The sequence below is a fragment of the Miniopterus schreibersii genome (genome assembly GCF_964146895.1).
Source record: "Miniopterus schreibersii genome assembly, chromosome: 2".
NCBI lineage: Eukaryota > Metazoa > Chordata > Mammalia > Chiroptera > Miniopteridae > Miniopterus > Miniopterus schreibersii.
In genome coordinates this window covers 119,495,165-119,513,539 of record NC_138102.1, presented here as the reverse complement: position 1 = coordinate 119,513,539, position 18,375 = coordinate 119,495,165, and the positions used below count along the sequence as shown (strand labels likewise).

Below are 18,375 nucleotides of genomic sequence, written 5' to 3'. Positions count from 1 at the left end.
TGTAAGTTTGTGAGATAGTCATAAAAATAGTACCTTATATATAATTCATGTTATGTGTCTCATTTTACCTGCAAAATAAGCTTGTGAGATAGTCAGAAAAATAGTATTTTATATGTAATTTATGTAAAACATACACATAATTAGAATCTTATTAAGAAAATAGGTCTTCCAAAATCAAACAGCCAGTAATTATATGTCTGAGACCTAAGAATGTCAGTCTTATTATGGTTGGTGTAGTGTTGTTTCTACTACAGTCTGCTGCATCAGAGAAAAATTGTTCTGTGTGTAGTTCTGTTATTGTGGATACATGTCACATTGTTAGGTGGCCCATGATGACTCACTGTGACAATGAATTTTTAGACACCACCTCTAGAAATCTGCATTTCTGAGGCTGAAGTTCAAAAAGACAATAAAATGGCCGTTTGGTCCTATTAAAATATCTTTCATTTGTTAATTTAATAATGTTCACTGTATGTATTTACTCCTTTGATATTTTATCAGTTGTTTTTCTCCTCCATCATCATCACCATTATGATCATCACCTTATGAATACATGGAACTGAATTAACAGTTTCAGTTCAGATATAAGTCAGAATAAAATTAAAAAATAAATAAACATGATTTTCTAAATTAAAGACCTATTATTATTTTTTTTTAAATTTTGGATGTATTTATACCTGCAGAAATGTGTTTCTTATACTTAACTGAAGAGAGAAATACTCAACATACTGAATATTTTATCAGTACTTATACTGAAAAACATAAACTCCTTTAGATTTTTTTAAATTTGGATTTTTCATCTGAACATCTGAAAAATGCTTTACCAGATATTCATTCATTCAACAATATCTATTGAGAGCACACTACATGGCAGACTCTTTTTTAAGGTGCTGAAATTATAGTAATTAAAGAGACAGAAATTCCAGCCCTTGTGGAGCTAATCTTAAGCATAAGGCCATGAAAAAAGAACTTCTAGAAATCTTTGGTGGTCAAAAGTTTCAAATAGCTGATATCATTGTATTGCTTAATTAAAAAATGATCAAAATGAGTGAATTCTTCTAGGATTTCTTATACAATTTGAATAAAAGCCTCTAAGTAAAAAAGAAAATTATATGTAAATTACTGAAGTCTATCTAGAGAGAGAAACAATTGTCTCTGTTTCTTTTCAGCTGAGGTACTGAGTTAAAGTAGATGAGTACGGCTACATTTATTTGAATTTTTAAACAAGTATACTTTCTCTTTTCCTCTTTATTTGCAATTACTTTACCAAAATAGTTATATGCTGTTTGAATATGAGTGGCCATAATGAATGAGATTTCTTCAGTAACGTTAAGCATTGAAAACATTTCTGCATGTAGAGAAAACGGCTGATACTTCTTCCTGGAACAAGATGTAATCTCTTACATCCATATAGTTCCATGTCTTCATTTAAGACTCTTTTAATGTATTTTATCTATATAATTAAATGCTGAATATGAAAAGTAGTGATTTCAATTTTTATTGCATGTCTATAGAAAGGATTTCTAAAAGACAATCATTTTTTAGTGTAGAAACTAAATTGGTGAGGAGTCAAAATAGAGCAATGATGGCTGAGCAATAGGAGGTACTTGTTTATTTTATTTGAGGAGATATTAACCATAAGGAAATTCATATTGGTTTTTAGTCAACTGCAGATAAGCTTTTAATTTAATGTTACCTTGATATTGTGGGTTCAATTAAAGAGCCAGTTCTCATTTTCAATTGGTCAAGTTCAGATCTCAGCTTTTCAATTTCTTCCGCTAATCTTTCCTAAAAATCAAAGAAGTGTTACTCAAATGATATGCAAATACCAATAATACCAACACTCAGTTATGATATACAAAACCACCAAGTTTAGTGGCTTTTTAAAAATGAAAAGCTGATGGATATAATTTTATTAAAGATTATTAGTCATGAGAGTAAAGCATGCCTGATTTTTCCCCTTGTCATGAAAATATGAACAGCAAAAATCAATAAAAACCTATCTACATTCCCTAGAATTCATTAATCCTAAATTTTTGCAAAAATACAGGAACACTAAGGTCATGACCAGCTATGTATACATCACTTAAAAATGAAAAGTAGAAATCATAGCCAGTTTAAAAAATAAAGAAAAGGTTTTATTTATGCAATAAGTGAATTTCTATTATTCTATAAGCGTTGAAGGGTACATGGGTGAAGGAAAAAGAAGATTGAATTAAAAGGATGAGGGGAAAAAAATCATCATTTGAGTTAAAATTATTAGTTTTATAATGGTACAATTATTTGTGCAACTGATAATTTTGTCAGATTGGCATTATCAGGTTCAGTCTATAAATTTGTGAAGATAAGGGTTGCCTTATTGCCCTTAAATGCTGATGGAAGCACTTTAATTTTCTTCTCATAATTATAATTTTTATAATATTATAAATGTTTAAAAGTGTTCTTCTGGATTTTCTATTGCTGTTTTTCCCTCTCCAAGTGGCCTATGCTTGACATTTTACTTGATTCATACGTCCTTTCTGACCACACTTTTTTTTTTTTTTTTGTCAATGTGACCTTTGTAATGTTTCTCTTATCTGCCCTTTTATTCTTACTACCACCATCTTACTCTACACCCTTTTTACCTCTTTCCTGAGTTATTTTACCAGCTTCCACAGAGGTGATGCTCCCTTCAATCCTTTCCCCACATATTCTTCTGTCAGATGCATCATTTAAAAAAATATGTATGATCAGATAAAAATATTCTGATCATATCTTTCCTTAAGTATCTTTCCTTAAAAATATTCAAATATCTTTTCTTAAAAATATTCAACAGTTTTTAATGTATTTTTTAATTTATTTGTTATTTCCACAAATGTACACTAAGCACCCTTTGTGTGCTAGGTACCTGAGGTATAGTAATAAACTAACAAACTTCCTGCTTTCATGTAATTTATAATGTGATAGAAAACACAATAAACAGATACAGTCTTAAGGATGTGGGTAGGAAAGAAAAGTAGGAAAATCATGGAAAGTCTCTTCAATAAAGTGATGTTTGAGTAAAGACCTGAAGAGAGGGAGAGAGTTACAAAAACTGGATTATTAAAGGGAAAGGCATGGCAGAGAGAAGGAACAGCATGTGAGTATATTTGGTGAGCTAGAGGGCAATGAGGCCAGTGAGGCTGGATTGGGGATGGCTTTAGAAAAGGCAGATAAGGGATGGATTTAGAAAAGTATGATTGCAAGTTTTGAGGAGAGTAATCCTGAAAGGCCTTGTAAACCATTTTAAAGTCTTTGGTTTTACTCTGAGAGAGATAGGAAATTACTAGAGGATTTTTAAATTGAGAGGCTGCATGATTGCGCTGACAGCTATAAAATAAAGTATCTAATGGAACTGGGGGAAGGGAAGAAATAAAATTATTAGTGTTCTTCCAAAAACATAGGCAAGAGAATTATGGCTTGGACAACAGTGGTGTTAGGGAGAGAATGGCAGGAACATGGTTCTATTTGGAAGGTAAAACTAACAGAATTTGCTATTGGACTAAATGTGGAGTATGAGATAAAAAGGGGGTTAAGAGTAACTCCAAGGCTTTTAACCTGAGTAACTAAGAGAAAGAAGTTGTGATTGACTGAGAAGACTGCTGGTGGTGGTAGTCAGATTAGGTGGTGATGGCACTTGGGAGGGATTGACCTGTTAAGTTGGAGATACCTATGAGTCCAAATAGAGATATTAAGTAGCTTCTTGAATACATGAACTCCTTCAGGATAGAGAACCCAGTAGGAGATCTAAATTTGGAAGTGCTCAATTTATAAATAGTATTTAAACCCATGAGATCAGATGAGTTCATCAGGGACTAAACATAGAGAAGAAATCCAAGGGCAGTCCTAAGAACTTCAAATTTTAGAGATCAATATGGTGAAGAGAAACATTGAGAGAAGTGGATGAGTATACATACAGGGCATTATAATGCATTATAGATAATCGAGTGGAAATTTGAGGAGTTATAGGAAATATGGATAGGTTAGGAAATATGTTTAGCTGCAGATGATATTCAGAAATGAAATATGACCTGGGGTTTGCTTCCTCTGGCAGTTGACAGGAACAAGGCTGTGAAGCAGGGAATGATTGGTGCTGCTGGTCGCCTAGGCACATTGTTGATGCTACAAGGCTTGGGTAGGTAGGTGGTGGGGGAGTGAGTTCTGGGCATCTTTCCAGAAGCACACAGAGTTTTGGATAACATAACATTGCATAACAGGATCAAGTCCAAATTTTACAATCTGGTCAAAATCTAGTTCTTTTTACACACATACCAGTCCCAGCAAACTTCTGATGATACAGCAAATCAACCATCTTTGTTTTCTCTGTGCTCTAGTTTAGGCTCTGTCCCCTGTCCTGCTCTTTATATAAGAACATAGCTGCCTTCAAGAGCCTGAAGAAATGACCTCTCCCCCCATGTAGACATTCTGAACTACTTCAACGAGAATCCGATGTTATCTTCTAGGCACCATAATATTGCTCTAGTAGATCCATCTTTTGGGAGATTGTGTACACATCAAAAGTGAGACAAAATTGTTATTTTTGAAATTAGCATCATAATAGATAGCATTCAATAGGACTGAATGTATTGTTGCTCACACTTTTAAATTTTTTTTTATTTTTTATAAGCTCTGTCATCACTTTAACTGGTTGTTGTTAAAACAGATATTTTAAAAGTAATACTTTGGCATGACTGTATTTGTTTATTTAGTTTCTTTTTATTTACTTATTTTTAACTGTTCACTCTTGCCTTTATTCTTTTATCTTTTCAAATACTTTCCATATGCCACACTTTTGTTCTCCCTTCCTTGTTTTTTCCCTTCCTCTCTCCCTTCCTCTAGCTCCTTCTCTCTTTCTATCCCTTCCATCTTTTGTTCAATACACATTATAGATCACTTCATAAGTTAGTAATTTTATACCATTTCATTTGCCTATGCCAAACAAAATGAAATTAATACAAAATTGCTAACACGCATTTTTCAGGCCAATGAAGGAGTACAAAGATACATTGGCAATCAAACTCTTAACATTTCATAACCTGGTCCTGATGTGCCTCTTCTACCCCATTTCTTACAATAGGAGAAACTGATTCCAGCCGAACCATATGACCATTATTATTTAAAATACCAAACCCTCTTCTCACACCCTCCCCCACCAAGCACCTGCAATCATGCTACATGCGCTGTATTTGAAAGCCTTGCAACACAGTACTACCTTTTCTTAAAGTTTTAGTCAAGCTTCACCTCCATGAAGACTTCTTTACAGCAAGAATGTATGGTGACCTCTCCTTCCTGTATTTCTTATTGTCTATTACACTCATTTGACACTTGGCGTCTGCTAATCTGCAATTCATTGCTTTGGCAAAGCTGTGTTCTGTCTCCTCAATTAGATTTTTCAGCTACTTTTGAACCAAGATCATGTTTGAAACTATATAACAACACAATTCTTATGCATAATAGGTATTTAATACATTTCTGTTAAAACGGTATCTCAAACTAGACATAAATTAGTGCATACATTTTTATTCCACTTATCTAAAGCACAAACAAGTGAAAACCAATTTTTTTTTTTTTTTTTTTTCCTGTAAGAAGTCAAGGTAGTGACTACCCTTTGGTATAAGAGTAGCGATCATGTGTTATCAAGAATGGAGTTTCCACAGTGTTGATTTTTAGTGTGTTTAGTTTGTAAAGGTTCATCAAGCTCTCCCTATATGTGTAAATTTTTTGTATGTATAATATAAAAGTTAAAATTGTTTCAAAAAGAAAACATCCTAAAATTATTTCTATTCAAATTTATTTTACAAAACAGTTACCAATGTGAAATAGAAAAATGGGCAAAATGTAAGTTTCCGTAATACCTTATCATGTAGAGATTCTTCCAGATTCTTTCTGAAAGTTTCTGATTCTTGAATTAAAACATTCTACAGAAGAGACAAAATAGAAATAACTAATAAACTAAACAGAAAATAATTAGATATGAAGATTATTTTTATCACTCAAGAATCTTCATTAATTTCTTCCTTGATGCATCTATTTGTTGGATCCCATGGAAACCAAGCTTCAATAGAATCTTTAAACATGACACCTTAATATTTTGAGAAAAATATAATTTAAGTGAGACATGTTATTTTATGACATTTTAATTGACAAATTGGCTGAATATTATCTTTATATTTCTGTTTGCCTCCTCTCAGCCTTTTTAAAATTTGAAATAATTAGGTTACTCTTCCAATAAGAAAAAGTGAGTTACAAGCTTAATATTATCCAGAGGTGTTATTGATAAAGAATTCAGATGAACTGATTATTATTATCTGAAAAAGAAGAAATGATAAGATCACATTTTTTAAATTAAGTTCAATTTCTGGAATTCTATTTCAAATATAGAATTAATAATATCTATGATAGTTAAATTTTTAGAGAAATAAAAATAAATTTTAGTGAATTAAAAAACTAATATTATACACCATGACATGAAAATAAGTTGCATCATAGATATTTTTTAAAATTCTTGCCATGAAAGTATTACTGTTGTAAAAGCTTTATAATGTTCTTATGGTACTGCAAAGCACAATTTAAAACAATGCATTATTTTCAAGTTTACAGAGTAAAATTAAACTGAGTGCAGTAATTGGCATAGTGGCCACGCATTTGGAGTTGAATGGGAAGAAGTCATGCCTTACCACTGCCTAATGGGTAAATTAATCAAAATACTTTAACATTTTACTGAAACATTGTTTTCCATTTTGGTTTATTGGATGGGGCAAGGGAAAATGTCTACTTTAAGAAGTAACTGGCATTCAATCTAAATTTCCAAAATGATTTGTGCACCTAGGTTTCAGCCTCTCCTTTTGTTTACGCCTTGGAATTGGAAACCAGCTCACATAACTCTTGCTGGTTTGGTAGCTGCCAACTGTCAGTGAGATGTATGTAAATATAAATGAAACTGAAGACTGCACAGGAGCACTTGTTTAAAACAATGCAGCTAAAAATATTGCATTCCTAAATTCTGTAGTGGGATTGACATGATTGCTGATATAAGCTCACTCACATTTTGGCTTTTAGACCAGGAGTCTATTCAGTTACTTAAAAACATCCGTGGTCTTATCACTCCTATTTGCTTCATGACAGGCAAAGGATAAATGAAATATTTTCAGCATAAAAGTTCACCATGTTTTAATGCATTTTTCTCATATGACCATGTTAATATGAAAGAATTATATGCCATGAAGAATTTTTTATTCATTTAAAAATTGATCTTACACATTTCTCCAGAAACTGTTCATTCACTTCTAAGAACATCAGGCATTTTTTAATTAAGGAAAGTCACTGACTCAGCTGACCAATATAATGATTACAGCAGGTATAAAAGAAACACGAGCGTAAGGACATTGCTAAATGCTCGTGTGATTCTCCTCGCCTGTAGTTTTACCTTTTCTTCTAGAGCAGCCATTCTTTCTTTTAGGTGCAACTGTAGGCGTTCATTGGACTCAGTCAGAAGGCGGTCCACGGTGTCGGATAACCTTTTGTTGTGTTCCTCATTCATTTTCTCTCTTTGCCTAGCCTTACAGTCAAGAAAAAATAAATATGACATGAAAATCATTAAAAATATATTTGGGTTTGTTTTTATATTTCTTCTAATTTTAAAATTGGATTTAATTTTATGTTTATTTTTATTAAATTGCTAGAAACTCTTTGCTTTAAAATACACAGGGCATATCCATAACATTTAAAATATAACCAACAATCCAGAAAAACATTCATCTTCTGTACGTAGAATATAAATGTAAACTGATCATTGAGGAGGGGTTTCTTAATATACGTACTCTTTGAAGTTCTTGATTTTTCTCTTCAAGTTGACCTTCTAGATGTCTCATACGCTCTTCAATATTTCCATGCCTCTCTTCAGCCTGTTAAGAAATATGAAGAATGCACCTGACATGTAAGATTTGATGAGCACTTTTCCTCTAATTAAACGGAAATAAAATGTAAAGCAAGCTACTACCAACCGCAAATGTAGTTTTCAAAAAATAAACTTTCATTAAACAGGCAGCTGAACAGCATTGCTTGAAATGTGTCAGCTACAAAGGCCTGTTACATCCAAGCATCAGCAAAACATTGGAGTTATTTATGAGCAATGAAATCAGCCAAATGTAACATGCAGACTGTGCATGGTTTGAACACAAACCTGCCATTGTCCAATCTTAAGCTCCTGAAGCACTGAACTGCACAGATGGTCGATTATCAATAAATAAAAGTAACATAATTTTTATAAATGAAAAGAAAAACTTAGATGGATTCTATTTAGCAATAGAAAGTAAAGTCCAGTAGGACTACCTTCCTACGTATGGAGATCATTTCTTGTAGTTTAGCTTCCATAACATATTGATAATCATCAGATGAGGTAGAAGAGGTTGGATCAGACTAACAAGTCAAGGAAAAGGAGAGGCACAAAATTGAAAAATCAGAACTAAAGACACTGACACTGAACAGAACACAGCACAGAATGCTTAAAGGAAAAGTGTGACAGCAAATTTAATACTTTAACAGACATAACTTTATGTGGAGAGATCTACACCGATATCTGGTGAACATGATGCCATTGATGGTCATAATCGAAAAACAATAATATGTTCAAACAAAAAGCTACCAACCTAAGGTATGGAAGGTTAGTGATGGCTGGCGATGACAGACTACTACAGAATGAATTAAAGCAACTCTGAAAGAGTCATGTAATAATTGGAATTATGAGAAACCAAACACTAGAATATGTCTCTGATAGATTGTTAAAAGTTTTGTATTTTGGTTTGCTTGTTTGTTTATCATATTGGTCAAAAATAATGGAAACAATGTATCTCAATGTTGAGGAATATGCTAAGGCAATGGCTCAGGTGAAATAAATTTGGAATAAAATTTATTATAAACCCAACTCTGTAGAAATCAGGGAAAAGCTAAGCCACAGGGTTAATTATTAGTAGTATTCTCCAATTCAAGCAGGATTGGGTTTCCTCAGCAACAGCAGCAAACTTACAAAATGACTTGTGGTCTCTGAATACACATTATGGCTGTAGGTATAGATACATGTTCTTAGATACAGTCTTAATATGAAGTTTTAAATGAGCATTATTAAAAGTCCTCAGATTATCTAGGTGACACAAATGCTGCGAGGACAAGAAAAATGATTTGTGAACTCTCCCGAATGACACTAGTGACCACTCCAAAACTTTCTGGATTGATTTGTTGCTATGGAAACAAAATACTGCCCTAAGTGTACCAGCAGCGTCTTGCCTTTGTGAGCTACAGTTCCCCCAGTGCCAAGGTTAGTTACATGTCTTAGAGGTGACTGTCAGGCTGCCACAGACGCAGACTGCTAACACGTGACATTGCTGATAGCGGAATTGTCTTAGTATGTTATACACAGGTGACAAGTAAAGTTACATCAACATTTTCATGATATTTACAAGTTAAGTAATTATAACATCAAAAACATCCTATGTCAGGACTGCACAATTCAACTCTAGAGCATATTCTATTACATTTTACAAGTGTATTCTAAAACAGTGACACTTACTAAATGCAAACAGAAGACTATTTATAAATACGTCATGTAGTACCTGAAAAGAAACAGTCTCCTATTCATGTATTAGTTCACAGGCATATGTACTATTTTATGCAACGAATTCCAATTTAACCTATCAAATAGCATTTAACATTTGACTGGTGTGCTTATGCAACTTATAGTTCAACATTTATAGTTTTTAATTTTCTTTCTGATATTATTTCATAAATAGAAAAAAAAAAATGAAGAGATAACAGTAACCAAATTTTCTCCCCAAATTTTCAAGCAGAAGCAACACAGAAAGCTACCACAGTCTCCAAATGCCATAAAATGGTTTTATATAAGCATTTAAAACTTAGAATTAAATTAAGCATACAGTAAGTGGATCAAAATGTTACTGAAATTATATAATCTAAATTCATAAATGTATCTGTAATCTCTCAAAACTATAATTTAACAAATGGTTGTATAAAAATTAACCAGGTGACTGATTCAAGGTGATTTAGAACATTTCAATTTCTAAAACTGTATCTCCAAAAATACAAGTAAAGTGCAATAAGCCTTTCAAGGTACTTTAAAACATCTTAACTACTGAAAAGACACCAAAACATTGAGAAAATTTACTTCAGAGAATAAACAAGAATTCTGTCATGTTTCAATATCTATGTTATTGCTGATCTTTTTATTGATACTAAAAATTAATAAAATACCTATGGAACTTAAGATGAAATATATCCTTGCTAAAGGAATATGCACTGTAATTAAAGAAATAATCATCTTAAATTATAAGGTTGGGAGCCCAAAATCTTTATTAGTTAACTGTGTTTATACTTGCAAAAGCCAATTTTTAAGTTTTATCCATAGCCATACTTTTAATTTTCTAAAAATCTTAAATGAGGTTTACCTACCTATCTACACACACACACACACACACACACACACACACACACACACAGCCTTATCAACCAAAGAGTAGATTCAGACATCATTTCTAAACAAACACTGGGATCAACCTTAACCACTACTGATGTAGGTTCACCTTAGCCTTGTAAAGATTGCAGTTTAAGCAATTGGTGTAAACACAAGGGTCACAACAAGAACAATCTGCTATTTTTTATACTCCTTGATAGGAAATAGGGTTTGCCTTGTGTTCACTCTTTAATGTGATACAGGGCAATTCCAAATGAGCTCAAGTTTTAGGAAAAAATTACATAGGCAGAAATAGTATGGGAAGAGCGTGGATGTATTTGGAAATGGAAGACAAACCGAAGTTAATACAGCAATGCTAGAGTAAATTCTAGCATTTTTGGCACTTTTAAAGAAGAACAAAACTTTACTGGAAAAAGAAGAAATCAAAAGGGGCCAGGTGAAATAAAATGAAATTTCAGCAATATATTATTAGGTAGGAGTAACCTGAGGAAATTATTTGGGGTATGCAGGTGAATATATGTATCAAAATAAGAGCCCCAAAAATAAAATGAAAGTCAAAAAAAGGTGAGACACCTACTTCAAGTTTTAAAAAAATATTCTAAATTAAGAATTCTCATGAATATTTAATTTAAAGCCTCATAAGTATTGATTTGAAATTATGTTTTATTTTCAGTCTATCAGCAGTTAATTTGGGGCAACTATTTGCTGAATTTTAAATAACTTTTATTTGGAAGAGATTCCAGACTTTCTTGTATTTTACTCAGGATAATATTGATGATTATTTTACAGTAAAATTTTACAAAACTTATTTTTACTATTTAGCCACCTAACTCCCCCTAAAATAATTCAATCCAATAAATTAACTTTTTATAAAAGCTTTTCATGTTCCTCAGATATAAGTATACATATCTGATCCATATTATAGCAATTGAAAATATCTTCACAAGAAAAAAATAGAATATTACTACTATATTTGCACATTTTGGTATAATTCAGAAAATATTTCTCAAAAAATGATAAATGTATCTTCATCTTAGAAATCACACATTTCTGGAATTGCCAGAGGGGTTTATGGCATGATCTGTGACTATAGAAGGACCCAGATTGTAACATTACGTTAATCAGACTAATGTTTAATTCATCTAGTTTTTCCAACACTTATAGATAACCAACTATTCCCATACTTTCTAACCCTGCAATACATTTCCAAGTGTTTGCCTTTTTACCGCCTGATTAACTTCCCTATTTTAATTAATAAGCATCAGTTTACTGTTCTTTAATTATTTACTTATTCAGAAAAGCAAGTCCCTGTGCCTACTTTTATATTACCTCATGAATTGTTTCAAGCAATCCCTTACTGCCAGAATTTGCACCTTGCAGTTCACATATCTATCTAACCCACTTACTGCTGTGGAGTGGAAAACTTAGCACATTGTAACAACTGTGTGAACATATAAAATATGTGTACAGTTTGAATTGATATTAAAAGTCAAACATGTGCCCTGGCTCAGTGGTAGAGCATTGACCTATGATCCAGGAGATGGAGCTTCGATTCCTGGTCAGGGCACCTGCCCAGGTTGCGGGCTCGATCCCTGGTGGGAGGCATGTAGGAGGCAGCTGATCAATGACTCTCTCATCATTGATGTTTCTCTCTCTTTCACTCTCCCTTCCTCTCTCTGAAATCAATAAAGACATATTTTTTTAAAAAAGCCAAACATGCTTTTAGTAAAAATCTGGACTTTTATTCTAGTGACATGCATATACACTTTGAAGCAATGCCATTTCCATTTGACTGTGAAAGGTAAGAAAAACTTTTTTAAACATTATAATACCTGCAAAATTCTAAAATATGCAGATAATTGCAGAATCTAATGGCTATAACATGGCAGATAATATTGAATATTCTTCAGACTCTTGTGGATTCAATTGAATCAGCAGAAATTGCATTTACTAAAACCACTTTCTTACTATTTAATAGCTGGAGACTTTAGACTTCTACAAATCTAACTTCTAACAAATTTTTTTCATACTATACTCAGAAAGGAATTAACTGCTTATGATATTTCCTATATTTCTAATACCAATCATGTTAAGCCTAACAAATTATGTCTCATGTATAAACATATTAAATATCATTATTATGTGTTTATATTAAGTGATTATTCTTATGTGCAAATATTACCATGGTAAATAAATATAAGGACATGAAATTTTGTTTGGTTTTGTTAATGTTTAAATAGGTAAGGGAATCATCACAGTCATATATTAATTGTTCATGTCAGCATCAATAAGATGCTGATATGAAAAGTTCACCTAAATAAGAAACCAATGTAATAAAGATTAAATGAACTTCATTTTCATAAAGCCTAAAGAAAATCTTTACAAATTCCATTCTGATTACTAGTCATTTCTATAAGTACATCTAGTCTGACCAAGTGTGTTATTGCAGTACCTTTGTCAGGGCTGCAATTCTCTGAGCCAGTTCAGCCTCTACTTCAGGCAAGGTCTCAGCTTTTCTCATGGTCTGCTGCAACTTTTGCTCAGCCAGCTCAAGACGCTCTTGTAACTGTCTGTTCTTCTCTTCCATCTGGAACGGGGATGGGAAAAGAGACACTTAAAGGGTCATGGTTAGGATACCAAGCACCAGCCACTGGGGGTTTGGACCTCACCCATTATCCTAGACTTTAAATCAGCTACCACTACCACACCTAGCATGCAAAAAGATTATTGTTCTCATGTTTTCCTATATTTCTCATTTACATTCCTTAATAACATTCGATGCGTTAAAAAAGAAACAGAAAAGCTCTTACCAATGGCAGCAAAAAGAAAAGAAGTTAACAGTGAATATATACTTGGACAAATGGAATATCACTCAGAACTAACACTTCAGATGGACCATGATAGCAAAATATTGAAAATCATAACATTAGCTGGAGAGGGAAAGGTAATGTATCACCATGGTTAAGAGCCCAGGCTCTAGAGATGGGGTTGGCAAGCTTTTCTGCGAAGGGCCAAGTAGTAAATATTTTAGGATTTGTGTTCTAACAATTTGATTCTACTATTTCAGCACAGAAGCAATCATAGACAATAATTAAATAAATGGGTATTACTATGTTTCAATAAAACTTTATTTACAAAACAGAGCTATGGTTTTGGCACATGGGCAATAGTTTGCCCACTCCCGCTCTAGAGTGGGACAGATCTAAATCTATTCCATTACAGACTCTGGCAACTACCAGATGTGTGACCTTGGGAAAGCATCATGTCCTTGAACCTTACTGTCCTCAGTATAATAACTGTGCTTACTTCACAGGTGGTGGTTAGATTTAAGTGAAGTAATACATGTAAACTGTTGAGCACAGTTTCTCGTTTGTGTTTAGATCCAAAGTATATAAGCCATTATTTTTATTATTACTATGACAAATTTCTTGATTACATGCTGAAAACCACATCTGTTTAGTTCATTCCATTCTAAATTTTAGAGAAGGATTGATTGACAAGAAATCAAGTATTTTTACTCCATGTGTTGTGAGAATGTTGAGGACACACACATGGACGAGAGCAAGACCAACACAGAGATACGGGACCTGCCGCAGGATGGCCTCTTTATTTGCCAACTCGTTTTCTAGTTTATCGTTCATGTCATGGATGGAGGTCGATTCTCTCTGGGCACTGAGGTAACGCTTCTCGAGGGTTGTGATCCTTTCTTCCATATCTTCCTTCTGGGCCATGGCCTACAGTTAAAATAAAAAAAATTTAAAAAATCACATCAGATTTTCCAGTAGTTTAATGTTATTTAAATAAAATAGTAAGACACAAAAACCATTGCTTTCTTGAAATAAATATTAATTTCTTTCTTCTCATGAAAGGAATGTAAGATTTCCTGTGAATTTCCCCAATAGATCTGTCAGAATTCTTCTTACATCTTGGGTTAATCAAAAGCTCTCTTCCTCTGAGAATGCAGTAAAGTACATTTTGAGACTGCCTGTTGTAGAACTGGCATGCTTAGAAAATATGGGGCAGGTAAATTAGTTCACCACACGATAGACATAAAGATAGCTTTGGGTAGAGTTGCATACCAGAAAATTGGTGAAATGGTGGCTACAGTTCAAAATTGCAAAGCAATCTTCAAATAAGGTTCTCCTCTTAACATATAAGCAAGAGTAACTCAATGGTTAAAAGAGGACATGAAAAAGGTAAATTTGAATCTTATGCACAAATGAATTGATCATTTGACTTTGGAAATTAATCATATCCCTTGTTACATATATTCCAAATAAAAAAAGAACTTAAAGAAATCAATGAACTAATAACTCTAGCAAAAAAATTAAATATTGGTGCAAATGCAGTAAAACCATTACATTAATAATATTTTGAACCATTTAATTCATAAGTAATACGGAGATGATTTTATCTTTCTAAAAAATTCCATGAGAATATATCGATAGATATATAACCTATCTTTTGATGTGATGTTGGCAAAAGTCAGCTAAAGAAGTGAGCCTCGTGGGCCCGGTGTGGTTTCCTGATAATGTGGGAAGCTACTTTGCAAAAAGAGCCTGGAATTGAGGGGATATTGGTGTTTTCCATACATTACTATCAGCTCATCACTAATCCCTTTATTACTCTGCTCCAGGATCCAGAGCCAACCTTCCCACACCCACAGAACGGATTCATTTTCTTCCAATATTCCAAAAGAAATAGAAGCCCCTAAATGGATAGTCCTTCAAATTCTTGGCCTCCCTCACCACCATGTGGAAATTTAACCCCATGTACACAAATTCTTAACCTCTAGATTTAGTTTAGAACAGGTGTTCCACCTTTACTCAAAGTTTAATAATTTTCTGTTTTCAGTATGGAGGTTCCTCAAAAAATTAGAAACGGAGCTGCTGTTTGACCCAGTGATTCCACTCCTAGGAATGTATCCTAGGAATCCTGAAACATTCATCAGAAAGAATAAATGCACCCCTATGTTCATAGCAGCACAGTTTACAATAGCTAAGATCTGGAAACAGCCCAAGTGCCCATCAGTAGATGAGTGGGTAAAAAAGCTGTGGCACATTCACACCATGGAATACTACGCAGCTGTAAAGAAGAAGGATCTCGTACCCTTTGGGACAGTATGGATGGACCTGGAGAGTATTATGCTAAGTGAAATAAGCCAGGCAGCGAAAGAGAAATATCACATGATCTCGCTTACACGTGGAATCTAAAGAACTTAATAAACTGATGAACAGAATAGATTCAGTGACATGAGACTGACGAATGTCAGAGGGATGGAGGAGGGCGGGTGGGTGGAGGGGGAGAGAGTAACCAAAGAATTTATATGCATATATGCACAACCCAAGGACACGGACAATGGTGGGGAGAGTGACTGGGGAGGGGGAAGGGATGGGGTGGAACGGGTCATTGGGGAGAAAAAGGGACATCTGTAATATTTTAAACAAAAATAAAATTTAAAAAAAAAAAAAAAGAAAAAAAGAAATAAAAGCAATACTTAACTCCAAAAAATAAAAAATAAAAAATTCTGTTTTCTGGGTTTTATGCTCTTTCTTCTTTAGGGAACTTGACCACTCCTTTCTCCTGGATTTTCAATGTGACAGTAGAGGTAAATCCTATAGCAACAGCTGAAACAATGAAATGGGCTTACAAAGAAGCTGGTCCAGGTCAGAGGTGGAAGGCAGAGGGAAAAGGGATGACTCAGAGAAAATAAAGACAAAAATGATAAATTGTCCGCTTGACCATTGACCACAATTGAATTGAAGTTATAGAATGTTGACAAACTATTGGAGTGGGTGGGAAGATTTTCCATAGTTTTAAAAATAAATAAGCAAATTAATATAGCAGGTAATTAATTAATAAAATCCTGGAAAAACAGAAAGCTGCACAACAAAAGGAAATACTATCACAGGAAACTCCTCCTTAGATGAGTTGTGGAAATTATTTACATAATTATACTAATGGTAACAATGAATGTGATTTTGAGATAGCCACAGCGGAAGGATGGGAAGAGAAAGTAAGGGAAAGCACTAAGAGAGCTAAAATCCCCGTATAATATAATACTAAGACATAGGTGAAGTTTAAATAAGAGAGAAAATACAAGAAGTAATGGCTAAAAAATTGAAATTAAGACTCTCCGGGAAGTGAGAGGGAAGTGGGTGGGGCCATGTTTGTGTGTACATGTGTGTTTGTGTATGTGTTTCTGTGTGTGTTTAAGATTTGTACCATCTAGATATTTGACTTTGAAAAATTATGTATATATCTTAAAGTTAAATAAGAAGTAATATATGTACCATGAAACTCATCACGTTGTCCTTAGTCACCCTGCCTACCCACAAATCAGCTCTTGTACCCCTTGGCAATGGAGGGACACCACTCCCCACAGAAATTTAGGATCATTCTTGGAAACTTATTCACCCTAACTCCCACTTTCATAGCCTAACCTGTCATCTTGCTATCGGCCGTTTTTTCCTGCTTACTGATTCTCCACCCCACTGACCCTGAAACAGTTCTAAATGCCAGGCTGCCCATACTGAGTCTTGGTTTTATGTGTTCCCCTCCGTCTTTAATGTAAAATCTGAGCTATGAAGTCCAGAGAAGAAGTAGCCTGATGACCTGACACTTCTCTAGCTCTATGTACTGGGATGAATGGTGTCTCCCCTTACATTTCCCCCTCAAAAAATGTATATGTATCCAGGACCTGTGAAATTGACCTTATTTGCAAATAAGGTTTTGCAGAAGTAATCAAGTTAAGATGAAATCATACAGCATTAGCATGGGCCTTAAATCCAATGACTGGTGTTCTTATGAGGAGAGGGAGATCTGGGGACACAGAGACATACAGATTAAAAGGCAATGTGACAAGGGAAGCAGAGGTTGCAGTTATAATGTTGCCAGCTAAGAACATCAAGGAATCCCAGCAACATCCGGAAGCTAGAAGCGGCAACTAAACATTCTTTGTTTGTTTGTTTAAAATATTACAGATGACCCTTTTTCTCCCCAATGACCCTTTACTAGATAGAACCTTTAGAGAGAATATAGCCCTACCGACACCTTGATTTTGAACTTATAGCCTCCCAAACCATGAGAGAATGAATTACTGTTATTTTAAATTACCCAGTTTATGGTAATTTGTTATAGCAGCCCCAGGAAACTAATACACTCTGTGACTTCATTTCCACCTAGGATGCATTTTTGTTGCCTTGTCTAGCTCAATCCTGCTGAACTTCAAGGCCCAATTAAAGACTACTTGCTTAATTATGTTAACATTAAGATCAAATATATAAAATCTAATAATCCCTCCATTTGGCAAAAACAAAATATCCAGATTAATTTTTTTTTTTTTGGACATTAGGTACACACCCTTAGATTTCAGCCATCTCAAACAACAATTACTATTTTAAAAGCTTTTATTTTAAATTTTGACTTTTTCTATTTTATACATATTTTTAGCCAATGATGACAGGGTATTTATCTTAGGGGATCCCTTCAGAGTGTGTACAATTGTTAATATTTCATTCTGTTAATTTCATTTTCATACAGAACTCTGGGACTACTTTGTCAATGTTTTAGCTCAAAGAGAAAATTCTGAATCTAGCCTGCATATATAAAATTTTTATTAAATTGAAAAAATATATATATCTTTGTTGACTTCAGAAAGAGGAAGGGAGAGGGAGAGAGATAGAAACATCAGTAATGAGAGAGTCATTGATTGGCTGCTTCCCTCATGCCCCCTACTGGGAATGGAACCCACAACCTGGTCATGTGCCCTGACCGGGAATCAAATCAAGATCTCCTGGATCATAGGTCGATGCTCAACCACTGAGCCACGCAGGCCGGGTCTGACTACATTTCCTTTTCAAATGTTGCAGGAA

At 33.9% G+C, this 18,375-nt stretch overlaps 1 protein-coding gene across 7 annotated transcripts in view; it reads right to left on the bottom strand.

Moving 5' to 3' along the window:
* PPFIA2 (PTPRF interacting protein alpha 2) overlaps positions 1-18,375 on the bottom strand; it is a 421,038-nt gene that overhangs the window by 80,571 nt on the left and 322,092 nt on the right. For 6 of the 7 annotated variants that reach the window (XM_081127250.1, XM_081127251.1, XM_081127252.1 and 3 more), the window contains 6 exons: positions 14,089-14,235; positions 12,954-13,088; positions 7,839-7,922; positions 7,445-7,576; positions 5,874-5,936; positions 1,697-1,788 (listed from right to left, as the gene is read on the bottom strand). In XM_081127250.1, the coding sequence (XP_080983376.1) occupies positions 1,697-1,788; positions 5,874-5,936; positions 7,445-7,576; positions 7,839-7,922; positions 12,954-13,088; positions 14,089-14,235 (653 nt within the window). Of the gene's footprint in view, positions 1-1,696; positions 1,789-5,873; positions 5,937-7,444; positions 7,577-7,838; positions 7,923-8,349; positions 8,437-12,953; positions 13,089-14,088; positions 14,236-18,375 lie in introns of all 7 variants that reach the window. The other variant, XM_081127256.1, reaches the window with a different exon arrangement.